The 21186-nt window shown below is 42.2% G+C and overlaps 1 protein-coding gene across 3 annotated transcripts in view; it reads right to left on the bottom strand.

Annotated features, from left to right (window-relative positions):
- The window catches only part of ADAMTS6 (ADAM metallopeptidase with thrombospondin type 1 motif 6), a 194104-nt gene that overhangs the window by 112058 nt on the left and 60860 nt on the right, over nt 1-21186 (bottom strand). For all 3 annotated transcript variants that reach the window (XM_063128018.1, XM_063128020.1, XM_063128019.1), the window contains exons 8-9: nt 19083-19126; nt 9535-9640 (exon numbers count right to left, since the gene is read on the bottom strand). In XM_063128018.1, the coding sequence (XP_062984088.1) occupies nt 9535-9640; nt 19083-19126 (150 nt within the window). The remainder of the gene's footprint in view (nt 1-9534; nt 9641-19082; nt 19127-21186) is intronic.

Below are 21186 nucleotides of genomic sequence, written 5' to 3'. Positions count from 1 at the left end.
CACCCTAGCCCCAATGGGTGCAGCGCTCCTCCCGGCTCCGCGCACGTAATCGCGTGGAGCTGGGAAAAGTCAAGGAAACGGGCCGAGACCACGGGAAAAACTGGGCCCAAAGTGTAGGGCTGCATCCCGGAGCCAGGGAGGGATGATCCCTCCCTGATCCCGGGATCCCCTGTGCATCATCTGGATGCACAGGGGCGATCCCAGATATCAGCCCAGGATAACTGCTGGTCTAGCTAAGGCCTGAGATGCATCAGGTGCACATGTGTGGTCTGACACTACTGAATTCAAGATCTGTAATTTAGTCAAATCCCCAATGCATGCATGCATTGTTTTTCTTTTTCATATCTGCCGCAGATGAACTGTAAAATGTTTATTAAGCTCAGAGAACTGTAAAATGGAATTTGATGCCGTAAAGTTAGGTAGGGCCCCTTAAAATAAAATTAAAATAAAACAAACCTCCAGGTTCATATAAAGGTCTTTAAGGCATAGTTTCTGGTATCTCGGCTAAGATTTCTGCTGGATTACAATGGAGGTGTCCTGTATATAATGCAACCCTCTTCTAGGCATCTAGTGGCAATATTGAAAAAAGGATTGCTGGAGTATAGCTGGTATTTCTTGGGTAATTCTTCTAATACATAGCACTGATGGTGTAGATTTCTACATCATTCAGGGGTACTTCTCACATTATTATTTTTAGGATAGAGCTCCTTTCCATATCACTCAAGTAATGCAAGAAGCCCAAGCCACATGGGAGGAACCCATGCTATGGCTCATCTACACAACAGTGTTAGCCCAGTTCCAAGAAGGCATGATACTGGTATGAGGAAGAGCAGGCATGGGGATGAGTCCAACCTTTTCATGTATTATTGTGGCATTGGAAAGAGCTGCAATAGAGTGGCTCCCATACTGCAAAAGTAACATGTGAAGTTACATTTTTCATTCTAATGCCCTTTTATCCAGTATAGAGAGCTCCCTTTTCTTTACAAAGTTTTAGGTTTTAACCATGCTGATTAACTTGGTGTCATTGCAAACATGGCCACCTCACTGCTCACCCTAACTCCAGATCAATTATGAACAAGTTAAAAAGCATCTGTCCCAATATAGATCCTTGGGTGACCCCCATGGCATAGGTAGCTGTAATGATAGAAAAAATCCAAAACCTACAGTAGGGCAATACATATTTTAGGATCAACTAAAATGTCAATGTCACATGAAGAGTTCTCCAGAACACTTTGTCAGGCTGGATGTTAAACAAAATGGCGCGTGGAAGACAAATAGTTGGCATGATATTAAAGCCACGAAATTGTAACAGTCTTAAGATAGAGATATACTGTTTGCTAGGATCATTCAAATATTCCTTGTTTTCTTGCTGACTTAGCAGTCACTGTATCACTAGTTGAAGCACAACTGAATCTTCATACTAAGCATACTTTTACTAGGAACAATTAAAAGAACATCATTGTCTCCAGTGAAGATAAACTTGAGTTTCAAGTTGTACTTGAGATTCTTTCTTTCCTTCAGGAAAGTTCTGAAACAAATCAGTACCATAAAATCACTGAGTAGCATGGATAAAATGCTCGTTAGACGACTGGGTCATTTATTTGGCTGGCAAAATAAAGGAATAAATGTCAGACTGGAAGAACAGATTGAGAGGAACCATATGTGGAAGGATTTAGTAAAAGCATCTCTATGTCAGAAACATCTACTTTACAGAAATAAAGATTTTGAAATCTTGATAAATGTGTTGGCTTAACAAAAAAGAATCAGAGCAAGTGAAAGGGATAGGGTTCAAACACTTCAGTTTGAACACCAATTGATCCTAATAAAAGTATTCTCATTTACTATACAGTAAAAGATTTCATTAATGTTCAAAAGTGATTGACCTATCCAAAAAGCTATTTCTTCCTGTGGGGAGCTACGTATTAAATTCTTCTAAATTAAGGTATCAGAGATTCTCCTTTATGTTTCACCATCACTTGTCAAAGAGCAGCAAGTTGTTCTTATAAATTTAGACTAGAAAGGAAAATCTACACATATAACTATTTTTACCCCTTTATTACTAAAACCATCAGATTTGAAACTACATAAAAGGTGAAGACTTCTTAAAATCTATATATTTACTTCTGCAGGAGTAAAAAGTTTTTACTATGAACATTAATAGAATTCTTAATGTCTTCAAAGTAGAGAAACAAAAATAAGAAGTGGGTCGGGAACAACTATTCACCAAAATGTGCAGATTTTCCTCTTGCAACAGGAAAAAAATGTTCTTCATTATGTGAGAAACCGAAGTCTTATATTACAATTTACCTACTATTATAGTCTATCATATATACTAATACCAAACTCGGGCTGTTAGAGATGATGCCTATATCGTTAAAACAGTGATATTAAATAAGAGGGAAGTATTATCATGACTGGAGTTATCCATGTTTTGGAAGCCTCTCATTTGGATTCCTGCAAAGTGTTATACATGGGGCTGCCTTTGAAAACAGTCCTGAAATAGGCTAGGAAGATGGTTAACAGAGACTGGCCGATATAATAATATTATGCACTGGCTTCCAGCCCATTTCCAGGCCAAATTCAAAGTGTTGGTATTAACTTACAAAGTCCTAAAAGGCTTGGGGTCACGTTACCTGAAAGATCGTCTCCTTAAAATGTAAGAACAACCATGCTGGATCAGGTCCATCTAGTCCATCATTCTGTTCCTAGAGGCCAAACAGCTGCCCGTTGGAAATCCACAAGCAGGACATGAGTACAACATCAAACTCCTGCCCATGTTCTGGTGTACACAGGCATACTGCCTCTGATACCGAAGGCAATATATAGCCTTAAGACCCATAGCCATTGATAGCCTTCTTCTCTGGGAATTTATCCAGTCCCCTTTTAAAACCATCCAAATTGGTGGCTATTTTTACATCCTGTGGAGCTGAATTCCATAGTTTTTCTATATGCTGTGTGAAGACGTACTTCCTTTTATATGTCCTGAAGCTTCCACCAATCAGCTTCACTCGTCCTTCCATAAATACCTGCCCAGAACTGGAGATCATCCTCAGAGGCTCTTCTCCAAGTGCCTGTGCTGAATGAGGTGAGGCAGGTGGCTACTAAGGAGAGGTTCTTTTCAATAGTGATACCACAGTTGTGGAATGACCTCCCCAGGGAGGCTTGTCTGGACCTACATTATGCTCTCTTCAGTACCAGGTGAAGATCTTTCTATTTTCCCAGGCTTTTTAGTACTTCAGTTTAAAAAATTATGTTAAATTTTAAAAAATGAAATGCAAATGCAACCGATCTCACTACCGCATGACTGGGTAGTGAGCTCAGACTGGGAAAGATAGTTTGAGCCCAACCAGCACATACGACTGCTTGACAGTCTTAATGACCCAAGAAGCAAAGCACTGAGTCAAGAGAAGCTGATCCATTTGCACTTGCCGTCATAGCAGACAAAGAGGTGGGGAGACAGTCGAAACATTTCAGTCCTCGACTAATAAAAGGCCAGGGCATAACAAACATCAAGTCTATGCAGGGTCCATCCAGGAGTATAGTTGAAGAGGTGAAGAAAGCAGGCAAAACAATGTGCTGATTTAAATGAAATTCCAACACAACCTTCGGCAGAAAAGCAGGATTGGACCTAAACACTACTATATCTCAATGAAAGGTGAAATAAGGTTGGTCCACTCTGAGCGCACAAAGCTCACTGACACATCGTGCAGATGTAATGGGCACCAGAAAAGCCACCTTCCATGAAAGGAGGTGCAGGTCTGTAGTTGCCAGTGGTTCAAACAACTTTGACCAAAGTGCTTTCAGCACTACTGACAGAGGTTGATTTTCAGTATTCCCCAATAGTGGAAGAGCCTGCTCAGAACCCTTCTGTACAACTCCCACTCGTGGGAGATCAGCATAGTCTGACTGAGCTGGTCAGCCAGGGAGACTGGCTGAGTGGATAAGGGCAGTGGTGAATGCCTCTTTATGGCAAAGTGTGATTCCATCTTACCTAAAATAGGCGGTGGTAAGACCTTTGTTTTAAAACACACACACTAAAACTCCCTCAACTCCACTGTGTTGGATAATTTCCAGCTGCTGTCCAATATTCCATTCTTGGACAAGGTGCTGCAGTGTGTGGTGGCTTCTCAGCTCCAGGGATTTCTGGATGAGACAGATTATCTAGATCTATTTCAATCTGACTTCAGGCCTTGTAATGGGACAGAGACTACTTAGGTCACCTTGGTGTGATATGCAGTGGGAACTGCAAAAGGGGAGTGTATTCCTGTTAGATCTGCTGGACCTTTTGGTGGCTTTCAATACTATCGACCATAGTACCCTTCCGGGGCATCTGTCTGAGATGGGATTAGGAGTCACAGTTATACAATGTCTCCAGTCCTTCTTGGAGGGGCGATCTCAGAAAATGGTGCTCGGGGATTCATGCAATATATAGCAGATACATGAAACCACTCAGAGAGATTTTGGAGTTTTGAGAATTGGTGCAACCAATATGCTGATGATATCCAACTTTATGGGCCTGTTCAGACACATGGTTAGGCCACTAGGCCTTTTGCAGCAAATGGTTAGTAAGTGTGTTTAAACTGTGGTTATGAAGCTACCATGGTTAAGAATGGTACACATGACATGCTAAGTAATGGTTCACATGATATGCTAAGACATAATGTTTAGCTCAAAATGCTTAAACAACGTGTATATTTGGTTTGTGTTGAAGCCTCCAGAAAAACTGTCATTTGAAGGTAATGTGGCTGAAAATTTGAGAAAATGGAAGCAAGGATTTGAATCGTATTGTATTGCAAGTGGAGCTGAGAAGAAAAGCGAGACGCTTCAAGTTGCTTTATTTTTGCATGTGGTAGAAGAAACAAGAGAAGTACACAATACTTTCCATTTTGATGATGAAGTAGATAGGCACAAGATACAAATTTGCTTACTGTGTTGTCTGGCGGGCTCTGTTGATTATTCTCCCCTGTCCACAGAGTTGGAGTCAAGAGCAGCAGAAACCCGGCCACTCTAGCCCCGTGTGGCTCCATGGGCAAGGAAAAATAAACCCGTGCGGGCGAGCACTTCAGGAGCCCCAATCCTCCCATCCCTTGGTGGGGCAGGGCAGTTGGATCTCCTGAAACGCTCGCCCACATGGGAACATGCCGTCCCTGAGTGGGGCATCACAGATCATGACACCCCACATGTTGCCAGGGATGTCCATGTCAAGAGCCACCACTACCCTGCCCCCCATTAATCTGGGATCGCCTCGAGGGGATAGAAGGAGCCCCTTCCTTCTCCTCAAGGCGATCCCCAAGTGGATCAGGCGGACTGAGGATGCCTCCCGTAGCTGGACATGAAACGCAAGCACCTCTCTGATGACATCGGAGCAACACACAAGGGTCATAGCTGTTCATGTCATGAGCAGCTCTGATCTTTGCATGTCGCGTCTCCTCCCCTTTTGCCTCATCCGAAGGGCCATCCACTTTGGCTGAGGTGAAAGGGGAGGAGAGGTGATGCGCAAAGATCAGAGCTGCTCGTGACAGGAGCAGCTATGACCCTAACGTGTCACTTGGTGCCCTGACCTCCACGGCAACAGGGCAGGAGCCGAGTAGAAGACCTGTTGCCATGGAGATCATTGTGAAGGGTGCTTCGCTGGGAGAGGTGAGGTGATCCTTTATCCCGGCAGCACCTCTTCTGTGCCCATGGAGGCTGCTTTCGAACACGATGGGGATGGAACAACCACCGCCAGGGAAAAAGTTTCCGTCACAGTGGAGAAGACCTCCCCCTGGTGACACATCCTTCAGCGTTGGGGCCACAGGAACAGAGAAGGGGCAGCTCTGCCCCCTTCTCTGTTGCCATGGGCCTGATGCCAATGGATGCATCATCACCGAGCCACATCATCCCTCAGATGTGTGTCAGCATCGCCTCCTCCTTTACTGGAATGGGGATTGAGGGCCGTGGTACGTGAGGAAACCGGCCCTAAGCCTCATGCTTCTGTGGCGGGGAGGCTTGGGGCTGGTCTCCTCGCCTCAGAGCACTCAATTCCCTGCTCTGGCGAAGGCCTCCTCGCTGACAACAGTAGGCGCTGCACCTCCCGACAGGGGAGATGGAGCACCCCAATTGCCTAGCGACAGTAGAGCATGAATCCTTTCTCCTGTCAACAGGAGAGAGGGCTGCATTGGAACTTCTTCCTCCAGCCCTCTCCCCTGTTGATAGGCAATGGGATCCATCTGCCACCGGGAGCCTCATCTCTCCTTCAATTTCCACTCCTCCCACTGTCATGGCAGCGCTGGTAAGGTAAGAACTAACCAGCACCGCCATTCAGTTGGGTGGTGGTAGTGGGGAGAGACGGCAAGTCAACAGAGAGGAGACAATTCTTTTTATGGAGCGGCACTGTCCGTTGAGTGGACTATTTCTTTTCTGTTGACTAATATGTTGTCCAAACACTCCCATAATCTCAGGACAATGCTGCTGAGAGAAGCTGGTTTGACCCTGGAAAAAGCTGCGGATATTTGCAGAGCAGAAGAAGTGACTGTAAAGCAATTAAAAGGGTTGGGACCAGCAGAGAAAGAAATGGATTTTTTTTTTAAAAAAAACCACAGTGTTAAAAAGAAAATTCAGCTGCATAGATTATGAAATGGTTTCAAGTTTTGCTTTAAGCTCAACATTTTATTCTAGATGTGTTAACAACCATAAGATAAGACAACATCCAGCATATGGAAATGATTGTAAAAAATGTGGAAGACCTAATCATTTTGCAAAGATGTATAAAATCAAGAATATGCATATGTTGGAGGAAGTTTTGCAAGATATGTTTATTGGGATTTTAATATCTAATAAACTGGAAGAAGAGTGAACTGTAGATCTTAAAATAAAGAATAGGGATGTAAAGTTTAAGACTGATACTGGAGCACAGGCTAATGCTATTTTCGAAAGAACTTATAAGAGTTTTCAGAATGAATATTTACAGAAATCAAATATAAGATTAGTTACCTACTCAGGTACAAGGTTGGAAGTGCTTGGGAAGTGTGTTATGAAATGTTCATATAAAGGGAAGGAATTTGAGTTAGAATTTCAAGTAATTCCAGTTATGTTAAGGGAGGAGGGAGAAAAGAGAACTCAGAAGATTGGAGCAAATGGGTGTGATTGTTAAGGTGGAAGAACCCATTGAATGGGTAAATTCAAAAGTAATTGTGAATAAACCTGGTCAAGACTAAATAAAATTTGTTTGGATCCAAGAGATACGAATAAAGTCATTTGTACAGAGTACTTCTAGTTACCAACAGTAGATGAGTTGGATGCTAGTAATGGATTCTGGCAAATATATAAGCAATATGAAGATGGAAAAAATGGGAATAGATTTATTTAAGTTTCATGGGAAGGAATACCTTTTGATAGTAGATAATTATTCAAAGTTTTTGTAGTTTGTTTATTGGAAACTTTAACTAGTAAATGTGTGATTACGTATTTTTTGTAACTGGTCAAGAGGGCAAGACTACTTCAGCTTTAACCATTGTGATGAAGAGGAAATGTGCTGCAGGCATACAAATGACACCTGCTGAAATTCCCTTTTCTATACAACTGTTAAAGATACAGGAGCCCTGTCCTCCTTTTCATATTGTCACATAATGCTTTTTTATTTGGAACGGAACATTCTGTGGTAATTTTATGAAGTTCTTCTATGAGTATTGATCATTATTTTTATATGCTATTAACAGTTGCTTTCAGACATCGTAGCATATTTAATTACATTTTCTAAGCAAAGAGGAAATAAATCCCCTTATTCCAGGAAAAAAGAGAGTTCAATGGGAGTTGTGTGTTCAGGATTTCAGCTTTGTTGCACATCTTTTCATAGCCTGCTAAACTAACATAAGCAGTCATAGTAATCAGCCCATGATCTGAAAGAGCACCTTATGTGCATGTAAGCAAGCAAACATGTAGCCAAGATCCTGTAGCCAAGATCCTCTCTAGTTTACAAAGTAAAGATAATTTGGCTTCAATTGATCTTTTCTTTACCACCAAAAATCAATATCTAGTTTTGCTAGTATAAAGAATGCCATGTTTCTTTATTACTTTTGCTCTCTGCCTAATATGGGGTCTGTGTTTCGCTTAAAGCTGCAGACAGAACTGAGTAACTGCTGGGCTTTATTTATTTTTTTCAAAAATGGATGTCAGCCATGGCTTCTTTGGTTCCTGACTCCTAGGTGTAACCTGATACCTGCAACAGCTAGCAGAAACTAATTCCACCAATCTCAAATTTGAAGCAGAGCCTAAATGCAGACCTTATGGCTATAACACCCAGCCTATTTTTTGCTCTTTTTTGTTTTTCCTCTTTCCCCATTCCCTGCTTTGCATAACAGTTTGATGAGAAGTTGTGGAGAACTTGAAAGCTTGCACACAATTTTGTGACATTTTCATTGGTTCAAATAAAATATTGTCCAACTGTGGATTTTGGAGTTTCTAAACTGATTTTGGAGTTTTTGAACTGTTGCCTTTACATGCACAGAGGCAGCATTTTTGGATAGTGGCCAAGATAAAGGTTTTTTTTAACATGAATGTCTATTTTTAATAATTACAGTAGTTTTCTTATACCTCAAACAAACAATTTTGTATTTATTTCAATTGATTTAAGTGGAGTTTATTTATTTATTTATTTATATTTACTCATTGCATTTATATTCCACCTTTCTTCTATTGTGGAACTCTTCCCCTCCAAGCACTGATCAGACCTAGACCTGCTTAAGCTTCAGCAAGGTAGCTGCCTCATGTGCTTTCAGACCATGCCATAGGACCTGAGTTGTTTCAAACCTGTTGCATTTTCTATATGGGTAGCACTTTTATGTATACTCAGTGAAACATGTAGGTGTCTTCATCACACCTGATTATCTACATTAAGTTTGCACACATTTTTCCTACATGGTAAAACTATCTTTTTAGGAAATTAATCACATTTGAAGAACTGTATAAGTGTTTATGACTGAGCCGTAATAAGCATTCATTATACTGTATCAGGAAATATAATGATGAGCAAAAGTTTTCAGCTTCAGCACTGAAACTTGCACCCTGAAGTTTCAGCTTTATGAGTTAAATCTAATATAGTGCATGTGGATTTCTGCTCAACCAACAGGATTTCTCTTTGCTCTCCTCCCTGCTGCAGCCACCCACAAGTCTGCTCCAAAGAGTCCCCAAACCATTTCAAGCAGATTTAGGAGGTGTGCTGTAGGGGGAGAGGAAAAATATGTTCTACCACTGGTGGACAGCCAGCATTGGATACAACCCTGCAATTGTAGTAATGCTGGCGAAACGTTCTTGTAGTGCCTGCATAGTCATGTTTTGCAATATTATATTGATGTAACTATTGGCACATCCCATCTTGAGTATTTAGGGACTGGACCAATATAACTTTTAATAAAGATTGTTAATAAAGTACAAAACAAATAAAATTAATAATTAGGATTATTTTATGCATAAGATAAGAAGCACAGATGAGAGAATAAAGCCACAAAGATAGAGGTCATTAAACTAAGATTTATAAAGATTTAAAAATGTACTCACTTGTGACCAATCTCATGTGCTATAGTAAAAGCAGAACCTAAGCCAATATCTTCATTAATGCTACAGCTCCTCTCAGGCTCACACATTCCAGCAACAGAGGCCAAGCCTGAACAAACAAAAGGACACACAAAGGGTCATGCCAAGGTGTTTCAATCTTAAAAGCCCTAGCTATAAATGCCTGGATTCTTTTTAATAACCTTCATGCATAGAAGCAGCAGTTGGCAAAAGGTTAACTTTCTAGTCATTGCAAAAGCACTGGGGGGAATTTCACTTTGCCGGCTAGACATTAATATTTTTTGAACTGCAGTCACTGCTGGAAAATGTCTAGACTAGGGGTTAGATTTATAAATTTTACTTCTGGTAACTTGGGACCACCTAGTAACTTGAGCCAGGATAGGGAATTCAAGCAAGCATTTCTATTTTAACATTCTTGAGGTTGCAGAAAGCAAAATGTGTCCACGTTATTTTTCTAAAGAGATCTGTTTAAGTTTAGTGGGTTCATAAAACATACAAGCAACATTTTTAGCTACAAAAACTCAAGTGGTGTATTTTTAGGAATTTCTATTAAAACAAAAAAACTCAATGCACCAATTGCAAAGAAAGAGGCATAAAACTAAACCATAGGGACTTCTATTTATCTGTTTTCTGAAATTAAACTTACTATGTACATGTGTTTCTAAACATTCCTAAAATAAAAGAAAACCTTTGAATATTTACAAATAAGATGCATGCCCTTCAGTACTACACAGGATATACACTACAGCACGATTAATTTGTTACCAGTACTGATGTATTATGACCTGTTACAGCCTTAAAGATATTCCTCCCTGAGGACTCTTATCTGGAAAAATCATCAATGCACCCTCCTAAGGGATTATGTGCCCTAGAAAATATTGCTTCAAAACAAGGACTGAAAAAAGGATACGTTTACCACTGAACGCAATGTATTCTTTATTGAAAAAGGAAACCAAAATATGCCAAATTATCTCCTGATAGGGATGGATCACAAGGGACCAAATCACACCAGTCATTCAGGTTTTGCATTAGCTTTGTACCATTTTCTGCTCAATTCAAGCTGATTGTTTAATCCATAAAGCACTGCATGACTTAGAAAAGATATAGATACCCTCCTCCCCATTAGCCTTCTTTGATCCTTTATAGTTCTGATTATAATTGCGATGTACAAGGGCTGTGGATCAAGAGCACACAACCAGCATATTACCTGTGGCTGTTCCAGTTATGGGGAGAAAATCCTTTTCACACTCCCAAAGAACTGGGTTTTCAGTATTTTAGGAATATTATCTGTACATATTATTTGGATTAACTTTCAGTAGTGGAATCAAGCACATATGGGCAAGAGATGAGAAGGACAGCTGAATATTTTATCTTTGAATATATTTTTAATCTACATAACGCTTAACAATCCCAATCTCTTATGGCAGTCTGGGATAAAATGAAAGCAAACAAAACAAGCTCTGGTAATGTAGGTGGAAATTACTTGACCAATGGCAATTTCTGATTGGTGAAAGTTACAATCATGCTTTTCCTCCCAGTCTATTTAGAGACAACCTGATAATGATATTCCACTTGTTTAAATTCCATGGTCATCATAACTAAATAATGTATTCAAAACTTTTTAGTTTGAATTCCAAAATAATATCTTTGACACTTTTAGAATGTCTCTCAAGCACACGGTTCTCATCTATAGAAGAGGACTGAAATTATTCCTAATGAATATGAACAATCAATTAACACAGCCAGTTAATAATAATAACAACAATGAACAAACAACAACAAACCTCACAAATGACTCAACCCTAAACCATTATTGGTTATTTTGCCCCATGGCAGCAATTATGTGACTAGCCATATCTTCCATGGGAGCCATTTTGTGGTGGTGCTCAGAGCAGTTTCTCAAAACCCCAAATGTGCCAATGGGTACAAAAAGTTTAGGAAACTCTGGGAAAATGCTCAGGACTTTTTACTTTCTTTCTAAAGATCACCAAGTCAGAACACAATAGAAGTTAATAATATTATGAAGAGAAAGTGGATAATATTAGAACATGGGATCACCCAATAAAATGATTTGCAGGGGATTCAGGACTCACAAAGTAAAGTACTTCTTTACACAATGATTCACAGGAATTTCAGGAATAACAAAATAGAATACTTCTCTACACAATACATATGAACTTATGGAATTCACTGCCACAAGATGTGGTGATAGCTACTGACTTACACTGCTATCCTATAAAGACTTCGCTGACATTGTGCTTGCAAGATGCGCTCTGCCACTGAGGTATGTCTCCTGCTATATGGCCTCTTTTTAGTAAATTTAAATTGCAATCCTGTAACCCGCTGCATGCTAGGAACAATCATGGTAATCAGTGCATATACATGTGCATAACTAAACTTAGAGCTGCAGCTATAAAGGTATAATAGCAATTTATGCATGTTAAAGAATTCACAAACTCTTAAGTCCATGCCTATATATAAAAATATATCGTGGCCCTCCCAGGAAAGTGGGAGGTGCTTAGCTTGGGCATAGTAGTAATAGTAATTTGAGAGGCTGGATCTCATCAGCAGAAAAGAAAAGGCAAAGTTTGTAAAGTATAAAAGCTGTTGTATTTCCTGGGGCTTGTCTATATGGCTTCTTTACCACGACATAAATGCGCAGATTCGCGTTTCAGGACACACGATGCAGCCGCCCATTCACCACAGCGCCAGGTTTTTAACGTGATAATGCACATATTCGTAGTTGCGATTTACCGTGACTTTTGGATAAACGTCTGAGTTTGCACCGTAGTAGTTATGTGTCCTTCGGGGAGTTAAATCGCATTTTGACATGTGGGCGTAACTTTGAGGGCAGGACAAAGTGATTGGCCGATTTCCCGCCTTCCCTCCTATCGCATCCTCCAGCTGCCTCATTCCTTTCCGCCGTTTTCATGTTGATGGAGCTTTAAAATTAAAACAAAAAGGGGGGAATGGGCAGCAAGAGGGAGGAGACATGTTCAGTCCCCCTCTAGCATCCCTCTGCTGCCTCGTTCCTTTCTGCCCCTCGGTTTTCCTCTTCTATGAATTTGTGGAGCTCTGCATATAAAATGTATAGCTTCGCTCCTCCCTACTCCATAGCACTGTATGAACGTATGTGTGCATTAATAACTGCACTATAACAAAAATTAAGGAGATAAATTGCTGTTGCTGCTGCATTATGACGCTCTTTGCGTAGATTCGAATCTACGAAAATTCAGGTTTATATTCAATGAGGAGCAATCCTGTTGTCGTATAGACAGTGGTGTTCACTGTGAGCAGATAAACTGGTGGATGAAGACAATGAATCCTGCTTGGTCTGCTGTGGTGCATTTTCCTGGCCCGACAGTGTATAATTTGTTTCTCGAAGACAACAGTGATGAATCTCTTGATGTCAGCTGGGTCCAGTCTAACCAGGAATGGTACACAGAGAGCCTTACTAGAGAAGACCTTCTCGCCTACTCCGGTGGCTTCAGCCTGTACCAATCTCTGTTTACCGGTTTTCCTTACGGAACTCATTTTTTCTTCAAATGGAAAAGAGCACAAACCATGGGCATGTTATGGTGGAGGGTCCTACTGTAAGTAATTACAATTTTACGCACTACTTAAACCAGGCATGTGAGAAGTGGGCTAAATGTTGTTTTACTCCACCTGTGGGGGCAGTAGTGAGCCTGTTATTTCCTCTGATTGTGCCTAATGGCTGTGAGGAGAGCATTTGCAAGCTGTAGAAGCAACACAATACATCCCTGCTTACATTTTTGGGAAGCTGGGTCCCGAGCGGGCTGGAGATTGAGGCCCTGGAGGGCAGGAAGACTGCACCTTGTGATGCTGAACCAATTTTGATGTATTTATGGCAGCTGCCACCCACATGTCTTTGCAGCTGGAGTTGGCGAATGAAACAGTGAGAGAGTCAGGGGGCCAACCTATTCAGGATGTTCACAGTAGCTCCTTAAGACTCTGGTTTGGTGATGAGGCAGTGGAGCTAATGCCAAGTTGAGCAAGGCCAAGCGTAAATTCCAAAAACTATGTGATTTTCTGGTGAACGAACGTTGCTTCACTGAAAAGAGCTTTTTGCAATGTTGGTCTTCTCTGTTTATGAAGTACCAGAACAACACACACAGGGCCTCCCAGCTGCAGCACACTCTGGAGATTGCCAGTTCCATTTTACAAGCTGGATACTTCCTGGCTCACCTGCTGAAATTGCCAAAGTGGCAACCTGACCTGCCAGTCGTGCAGGAAGGGAAAGTGTGGGACCTGCTGTCGCTGAAGCGTTAGGCCGCCTGTGGTAGGCTGCCTGCTGTATCACTGGGCAACTGGCTTGACCAGAATATGCAGTTCTGTCTGGCTCCACGACCCCACAAACACCAGCAAGACCAACTTGTGCATAGCCATTGCCCACACCTGCATTCACTATGGCAATGTGAACTGGAACAATGTCAACTTCCCCTTCAATGACTATGTCAACAAACATATCATCTGGTGGGAGGAAGGGCTGATGAAGGCAGTGTTTGTCAAAGCAGTCAAGGCTGTGTTGGGAGGCACCCCCTGCTGGGTGGATCAGAAAAACAAAAATTCTGCAGAAATCTGCCATACCCCCATGATGATCGCATCCAACACGGACATGACTCAAGTTTATGATGGGAACACCATCACAACAAAACATCGCCAAGCCCTGCGAGACCACATGTCCAAATTTTCTTTTTCTTTCCGACTACCTCCCAACTGAGGTTTGATGTCTGTGCAGGAAATGAGAGAGTGTTTCTCTTACATGGCTATTATCTGTGACTCGCAATGTGACATGGATATTCCTTTTGTGTACCAAGCGCCCAGGTCCACCCAAAATTCTGTGGTGTCCACTCTATTTAACAGGAAGCCAGCTCAAGAAGCCAGCCAGTTGCTCCATGGATCTCAGTCTGTACCATAACCATCCCCGACAGTGGCAGTCGCAGTGCTAAGAGGGGCGGCTCAGATGGTGTTGGACGACCCAAAGCCATGCTTGAGACCCCAGAAGCTCTTCTATGCCCAGCTGTTCCTGGAGCTGTTCCAGATGGAGCCGACCCTGTACCTCCAGGGAAGCAAATGCGAGTTTCTCAAGATCTTTTTGTCAGAAGACTAAGTATCCAACCTTGGTGTTCATCCTCTGCCAGATGAGGGACCTGATTGACCCACCCCAGCAGAAGCAGACCCAGACTGTTCAAAAGCACTGCCTTGAGGACCTATGCCCTTTGCTGGGCTGTGTGATCATACCAGGAAATTCACCTACTTCCCCAAGTGCTACGCCTGACTCACTTGAGACTAGACATGGGAGCAGGCCTTACAACCCTCTGAACTCTCTAAGGAAGACCAAAGCGAGGTCTCCCATGCCACCCTAGCTTTCCTGGCAGATGATGAAGACCTGCAAACACCGGTCAACATGGCTCTTCCCCCGCATGGCCAAAAGCCCACTGTCCCACCCATATTCAACCTAGTCCTGTCCCCTTTGGAGAAGCCCCCCAAAGTTTTCACCAAAACCGAATCGAAGTTACTCACACCTGTCTGCATACTTTCCACTGCACCCCTACGCCAGGACAATCTAATGTCTTTGACTGCCAGCACTTCAAAACCTGTCACTGGGGCACTGTAGCCCCCAAGTGTGAAAACATCTCCTGGCAGAAAGGTAGGGGCAAACACCTCCCAAACTCATCCCCTTGCTCCACCTGTGCTGCAAGACTCCAAGTAGAATACCCCTCGAGAGCACTATGAGGATACTGGTTATGACCCCAGCGTCCACACCAACATTCAAGACCCCATACAAGAGTGGAGTGAGATTTCCAAAGATGGGACTAAGAAATGCAAGTGCAAAGAAGGCCAGGGGACATCTTTGAGTGCAAAGGCCAAGTCACCTGTGATCCTCCGGCTGATATCCAAGTCCCAGCCTCTCCTCTCAAAAAGCCTGAACCTCCTGCCAAGCATGCCCAACCCGAAGACACCATTGCTGCTCAGGAACAGAGAATCTCAAGGCATGCCTCCCATTGACCCAGACACTCCCATCAAAGATAGACCTTCCAGCCTCCACAGGCCTCCACCTTTCAAAGTGGCTAATGCCTAGACTGACCAGTCCAACCCTAGCTCAGGCACCCCCTGGGACTGACGACAGTAGTATCAGTGAGGGGAACCATGGTCCCCAGGGCTGGTTGGCTGCTACCAAGTTCATTGACAAGGCAGTTTACACCATGCAAATAAGGATCATTACCATCCGAAACTAGGACACTACTCAAAGTGACTATTATCTGAACATGCAGCACAGTGAAATGCACCATGCCAAATGAGAGAGACCCCGCTGACACAGACATCAACATAGACAAGGCAGACAGTGACACCAGCGATGACTTCAAGTACCCATGGTCACATCCCAACCTGAACTGCTGGGACCCCACTTTAGTCCTTGAGAGTTCCAATATCTCATCAGCAACTACATGTATACCCAGCTCAAAACACTTCTGACCTGCAGGTGAAGATGATTACCGCTACGCAGCTATGCAGTCATATCGACGCCAACCCTGGCAGCAGCATGCACGTCTTCGTCAACCATGAACACTGGTTCTCATATGTGCTCAGTAACATGCACTGGGGATGCGTCAGTGGAAAGCTTTGGGTCATTACTACCCTGTCTCAGTAAGCCTACACTGTCAGCCATTCCCTCAACTGGATGGAGAATATGCCTCAACCTTTCTTTGTCCTCAAACAGTGGACTCACACATTCATGAACTCGGGAGAAGACTACACCTATGACTACCATTTCCCATAGCACAAAGGAAGAAAACTCAGCCAACTATATTGGATGAGAAAGCAATCCTCTCTACAGTCAGTACTGCTAGCATTGGAGCGAGACCAAAGAAAAATCCGATGGGCAAAATGACATGCCCCTGTGGCAAGCTTTCGGTTTCTGGGTCTGGGAAATACAGTACCGACATTAGTGCTCCCTCCATCGATGCTTTAGATAGTTGTTATCACAGAGGGTCTTTCTTGGGACACCTGGCCCACAAAAGCAACAGCGCATCTAGCAAAGTTGATTTATGCCAACAAACTGCTTTTGGCAAAAATCCATCCTGGCTTTCCAATGCAGAATCACTGCCAACGCCAACTCTATCCCAGCAAAACCATCTCAATCGATCCTGAAAAGGACATGCCTGGAGAAGACGCTGTTATCGCCATCTTCCGTCCTACCGATGACTTTGACATTGATGCAGCCACCAACACCAAGGAGAATCGCCCCATTGAGGATCGGTTCACCAGCCTCATGCCTCTACTTCCAAGCATGATGTGGAACAACCAACCGATCATTTACACAGGGCCCATTTGGTCTAAGAAGCCCCATGTTGAAGAACATTAACATTGCAATATTATACACATGGGTACCATGGCTTTCAGTCAGCAGCTTATCAAAATTAAACCTCAGCCTACTATGTTGACACAGGGGTCAACAACAACACTGGCATTTGTTATTTTACGATCGACAGCTTCCTGAATCAAGAGGCTGTGCTGATGGTCACCTACAGCATTGAGTGGGAAATTGTGCCTCTCCCTCTTCCGACTCCATGCTGTACCTTCAATCCACAGCCGCTTTTCATGCCCAGAGAGTTACCCTTCCTTGCCAATTGGATCCCTAACAGCGAAGCACAGTTTGCAAAACATTGTCTGCTAGGGTCACTCAGAAAATTGTTCGTTAGCTTATGGCTTTCTTATTCTGCTTGCTTCACAGCCACTTTGGCTTACCTGTATTAATGGAACCCCAAAAATAATAAAACTGGGTGATCTCTTCATCACTAGCAAAGACATCATATGAATCCGCCTGTTATCTAGCTTTTCACATTACTATTACTAGCCTGCCCAACCTAAACACCTCCCAGTTTCCCAGCACGGCTAAGGGGAGGAGGGTGGGTATATAGTATTTTTATATTATTATATTTCCTCAGCTATAGGAGTCTCAAAACAATGGCTCTTGAGCCCATCATCAGTTGGGATGGGAGACAGCACCTGCACGGAGCACCTGCAAGTGCTGGGAAGGAGAAGGAAACAGTGGCAATGGAAGTTTCTGCAAGTCACTGCATATAGGGGGACCCTGAGGGACAATTTCTGGACACTTGTCCATACACCAGGAGGATTTGATTCTTAAGTCATACTTAAGAATATCTTAAGGCAGGCTACAAGGCCAAGCTAATAATTTATGATTCTGGACAATGCTTTTAGGTTTGAAAAGACAATAGAGTTCAAAATCAGAGCACAGCACCTGGTCTAAGTATCTGTACCAGGTGCAACACAGATGTACAATAGAAGAAATATTATTCCCTGAAGCTACAATACAGCTGTAGCTCCATACTCCATGAAGGCGACTTAATGCACATAGCTCTTTACTTGACTCTCCATGCAGGCAAACGGGAATGAAAAAAAAAGTCTAGTAGCAGATTCTCTTATCTCCCTAATGCTTGATGAACGGGAATGTAATTTCAGGGAGAGACGTAAGTAATGTTGTAAATTTAAATCTTTGAAGTGGTAGAAATTGAAAATGTTAATAATGGAAACGTTTTCTTTAGAAGGTTAATGGTCATTATGGAATATTTTTTATGCAGACCAATTGTCCTGCATTTCCGGTGCCTTATTGGATTGGTGCTGTATAACCACTTGTGAACTAACTGAATAAGTTAATAGAGTCCATTCAAAAAGGAAACATAACATTTCCAGGGGAAAGAATTATTACAAAATTCTGGAAAAATTATATAAAAAATAGTTTTCTGCTCAAAATGCCAATACTGCAAATTAATACTGAATAAAATTTTAAAGGGATGTTCTGAGGTTTTAACATAATGTACTTTAGGAATGAAGAACATCTTAACAACAAATGTTAGTTTAAAAACATAAAAAAGAGCATAAAATTTGCAACAACACTGTCTTTATGATAAAGAACTTAGGAAAGGCTAGAGATGAACAAGGACAGTATGGGCTTTTTTACATCAAGGGGTAATTAGAAAAGAGCATGTTTTCTCAACCACATTTTTACAATTAACATTTCTGATTTTCTGGGAGTCTTCTTTGTATATGTGAAATCTATCAGAGCAGTCTTCAGGAAGAAGAAAGCAGTGTGTGTTTCCCTCTGCTCCCCCACTCCTCATAATTATTACACTGATCATCTTCTAAGCTTTTAAATGGATACAACTATCAAAAATAACCACTCATAGAGTTTTAAGGGGGTGGGCAACTTGTGGCCCTCCAGATAGTTTGGCCTCCCATTATCCCTCATCCCCATCATCCCTCATTGTTAGCTATGCTGACTAGGCCTGATGGGTGTTGTAAGCCAAAACATCGGGAGTTGCCCATCCCTAGCTGAAACATTACTTCCCTAACTGAATAATAAAAATATATATATTTCAAAATCCATTTCTACAGAAACATACGAATGTGAGGAAACCATCTCAAGAAATAAAATCTACTGAAACATTCAAGAAATAAATACTAATTTAGGTTACACTTTGCAACCTTACCCAGTGTTCCACAAGGCTTGTTTTTATATGTGCAGATATCATATCTGTAAAGAGGGGAAAGTAGATATATTTATAAGAGGTTCATCTTGGTAATACATTTTATATTTATCACATTTCTGTAGTGTAACTCCAGTTGTCAGGCTGCAATCACTGTAATTATGTGCAGCCAGCTGGAGTGTCGGCTCTGCATTCTGGTGTAAACCACAGGCTGCAGTATGCTCACAGCCTCTGGCCTCAGGCCAGTGGGACACCTGCCAGGAAGGAAAAAAAAGTTAAAGTGTAATCTCTGCCCTTATAAAACAGTCTGCCACTCTGTTATGTTGCAGCAGTATGTCTGCATAACATTACTATTTCAACAAGAAAAGTAGAAAACCATTGTTCTAAATCTGTCGAAATCTTTTCTTCCTAAGGACACTGCATATGTTATGATACTGCTTAATAATATTTAAAGCCTAACATTTTGCATCTTGTTTACTTTCTTGGCAAAAAGTGTGTTGCCTGAAATCCAAATTGCCAAAACATTTCTATATTGAGTGATACGTAACAAACATGGACTGTTTCAAGTCTTTTCTTGGGGTGGGGGTTTGGACAACAGAATATCAGTGGGCTCTCTTGGCACAACCCCATCTTCCTCTAACTTTCCTCCCTCCACCCATTTAAAGAAAAAAGATGGCTACATATAAAAACAAGTCTTGTAAGTATAAAATGGGAAATTTAAAGACAGGCACACAAAAAATTGATAGAAGATACAGGATCTAGATCCTGTACCAAAATCAGCACCAAAGTGTACATTTCTATTGTGAAAATCAAGGGACAAATTTATTTCACTTTATTTATTTTTGGGTGGGATAGGAGCTGCCCCTCAGCATGCAAGTTAATGAAGCACGAGGTTTCTCCATGCAACTGAGGGCTGGATATCACACGGGAGGACAATTTAAATAAATTGACCTTTGCTACAACCTGAACAGTGTTTTCTATGGGTGCTGGGGATCCAAACCAGTCTCTGCCCCACCTCTGACTCTGTATTCACAGTGATTGCAAGGCTGCCGTAAGCTACTCTCTCTCAGCCACTGCCCCACCCCTAAGCATTAATAAAACTATAATAGTGAACTATACTGCAGGGGTGTTGTAAGATACTCTCTCAGCCCAACTTGCAATGTGGGGTTGACAGCCTTGGACAAGTGCTGTTGTAAATCTCTTTTTCAGCCAGACTCCCAACCTGCACTATTCAGCACAGCTGACAGAAACCACTCTCTCCCTGTCACAAGCCCTTCCAACCTGCAATATGGAGATGCTGAACTGCCTTGAAATTTACATTGTCAGGCTAATGAATTAATAAGACCTGAGCTACACAGAGCAGGAGCTTCTCTCTTTGCTTATACCTTTTGTTTGAAGGGCTGGTGCACAGCTGCATTAAAATCTTGGATTTCTCCATGGATTTCTATGGGCAGCTTTCACTCCTCTTCCCAGCGGGAGATTTAAAAATTACCTATCCAGAAAATAAAGGGGTCAATCTGTTCTCCTTCTCTCCTCTGTCCACCTTTTAAGAAAGTCCCCCTGAGTTCAGTGGCATTTTAAAAATGAAACAAATTGTCTCCCTCTTCAGTGTTCACTCACTAGTTACAGAATTTTAAATATACATACGAGTCTTACAGTCAGTCCCTAAGTCACACTCAACTATGGAAGTTAATTCTGCGAAGATGGAAGAAGCACTACGTGGGACCCGTATCTCCTTTGAGGGCTGCACTTTCTCCCGTTCACTCACACTAACACTAAATTGTGTCTTATTCTTGAGATTCAAAGATTGGGGCTGTTCGCATGACACAACAGCCAACCGTGGGTCATTTAACCCACAGTGAGGCTGTGATGCATGCAGGGTGTGTGTGGCAACCTCCTGCTTGAGGGTTGTCATGTTGTGTGAAACCGGTGAGCATGGGTTATGCAAGGGTTAACCCTCATATAACCCACACTTGCCAGGTTCACATAACATGAAGCACCCTGAGTGAGGGCAGCATATACAATTTAATGCCCATGGGCACACAGCTAATCAGGGGTTCAATAACCTACAAGCCATTAGTGTGTCATCTGAACCCAGTCAATGTCA

The sequence above is a fragment of the Elgaria multicarinata genome, chromosome 6, assembly GCF_023053635.1.
Source record: "Elgaria multicarinata webbii isolate HBS135686 ecotype San Diego chromosome 6, rElgMul1.1.pri, whole genome shotgun sequence".
NCBI classification, from domain to species: domain Eukaryota; kingdom Metazoa; phylum Chordata; class Lepidosauria; order Squamata; family Anguidae; genus Elgaria; species Elgaria multicarinata.
The sequence above is the reverse complement of the archived record's forward strand: the minus strand, read 5'-3'. Positions and strand labels throughout refer to the sequence as shown.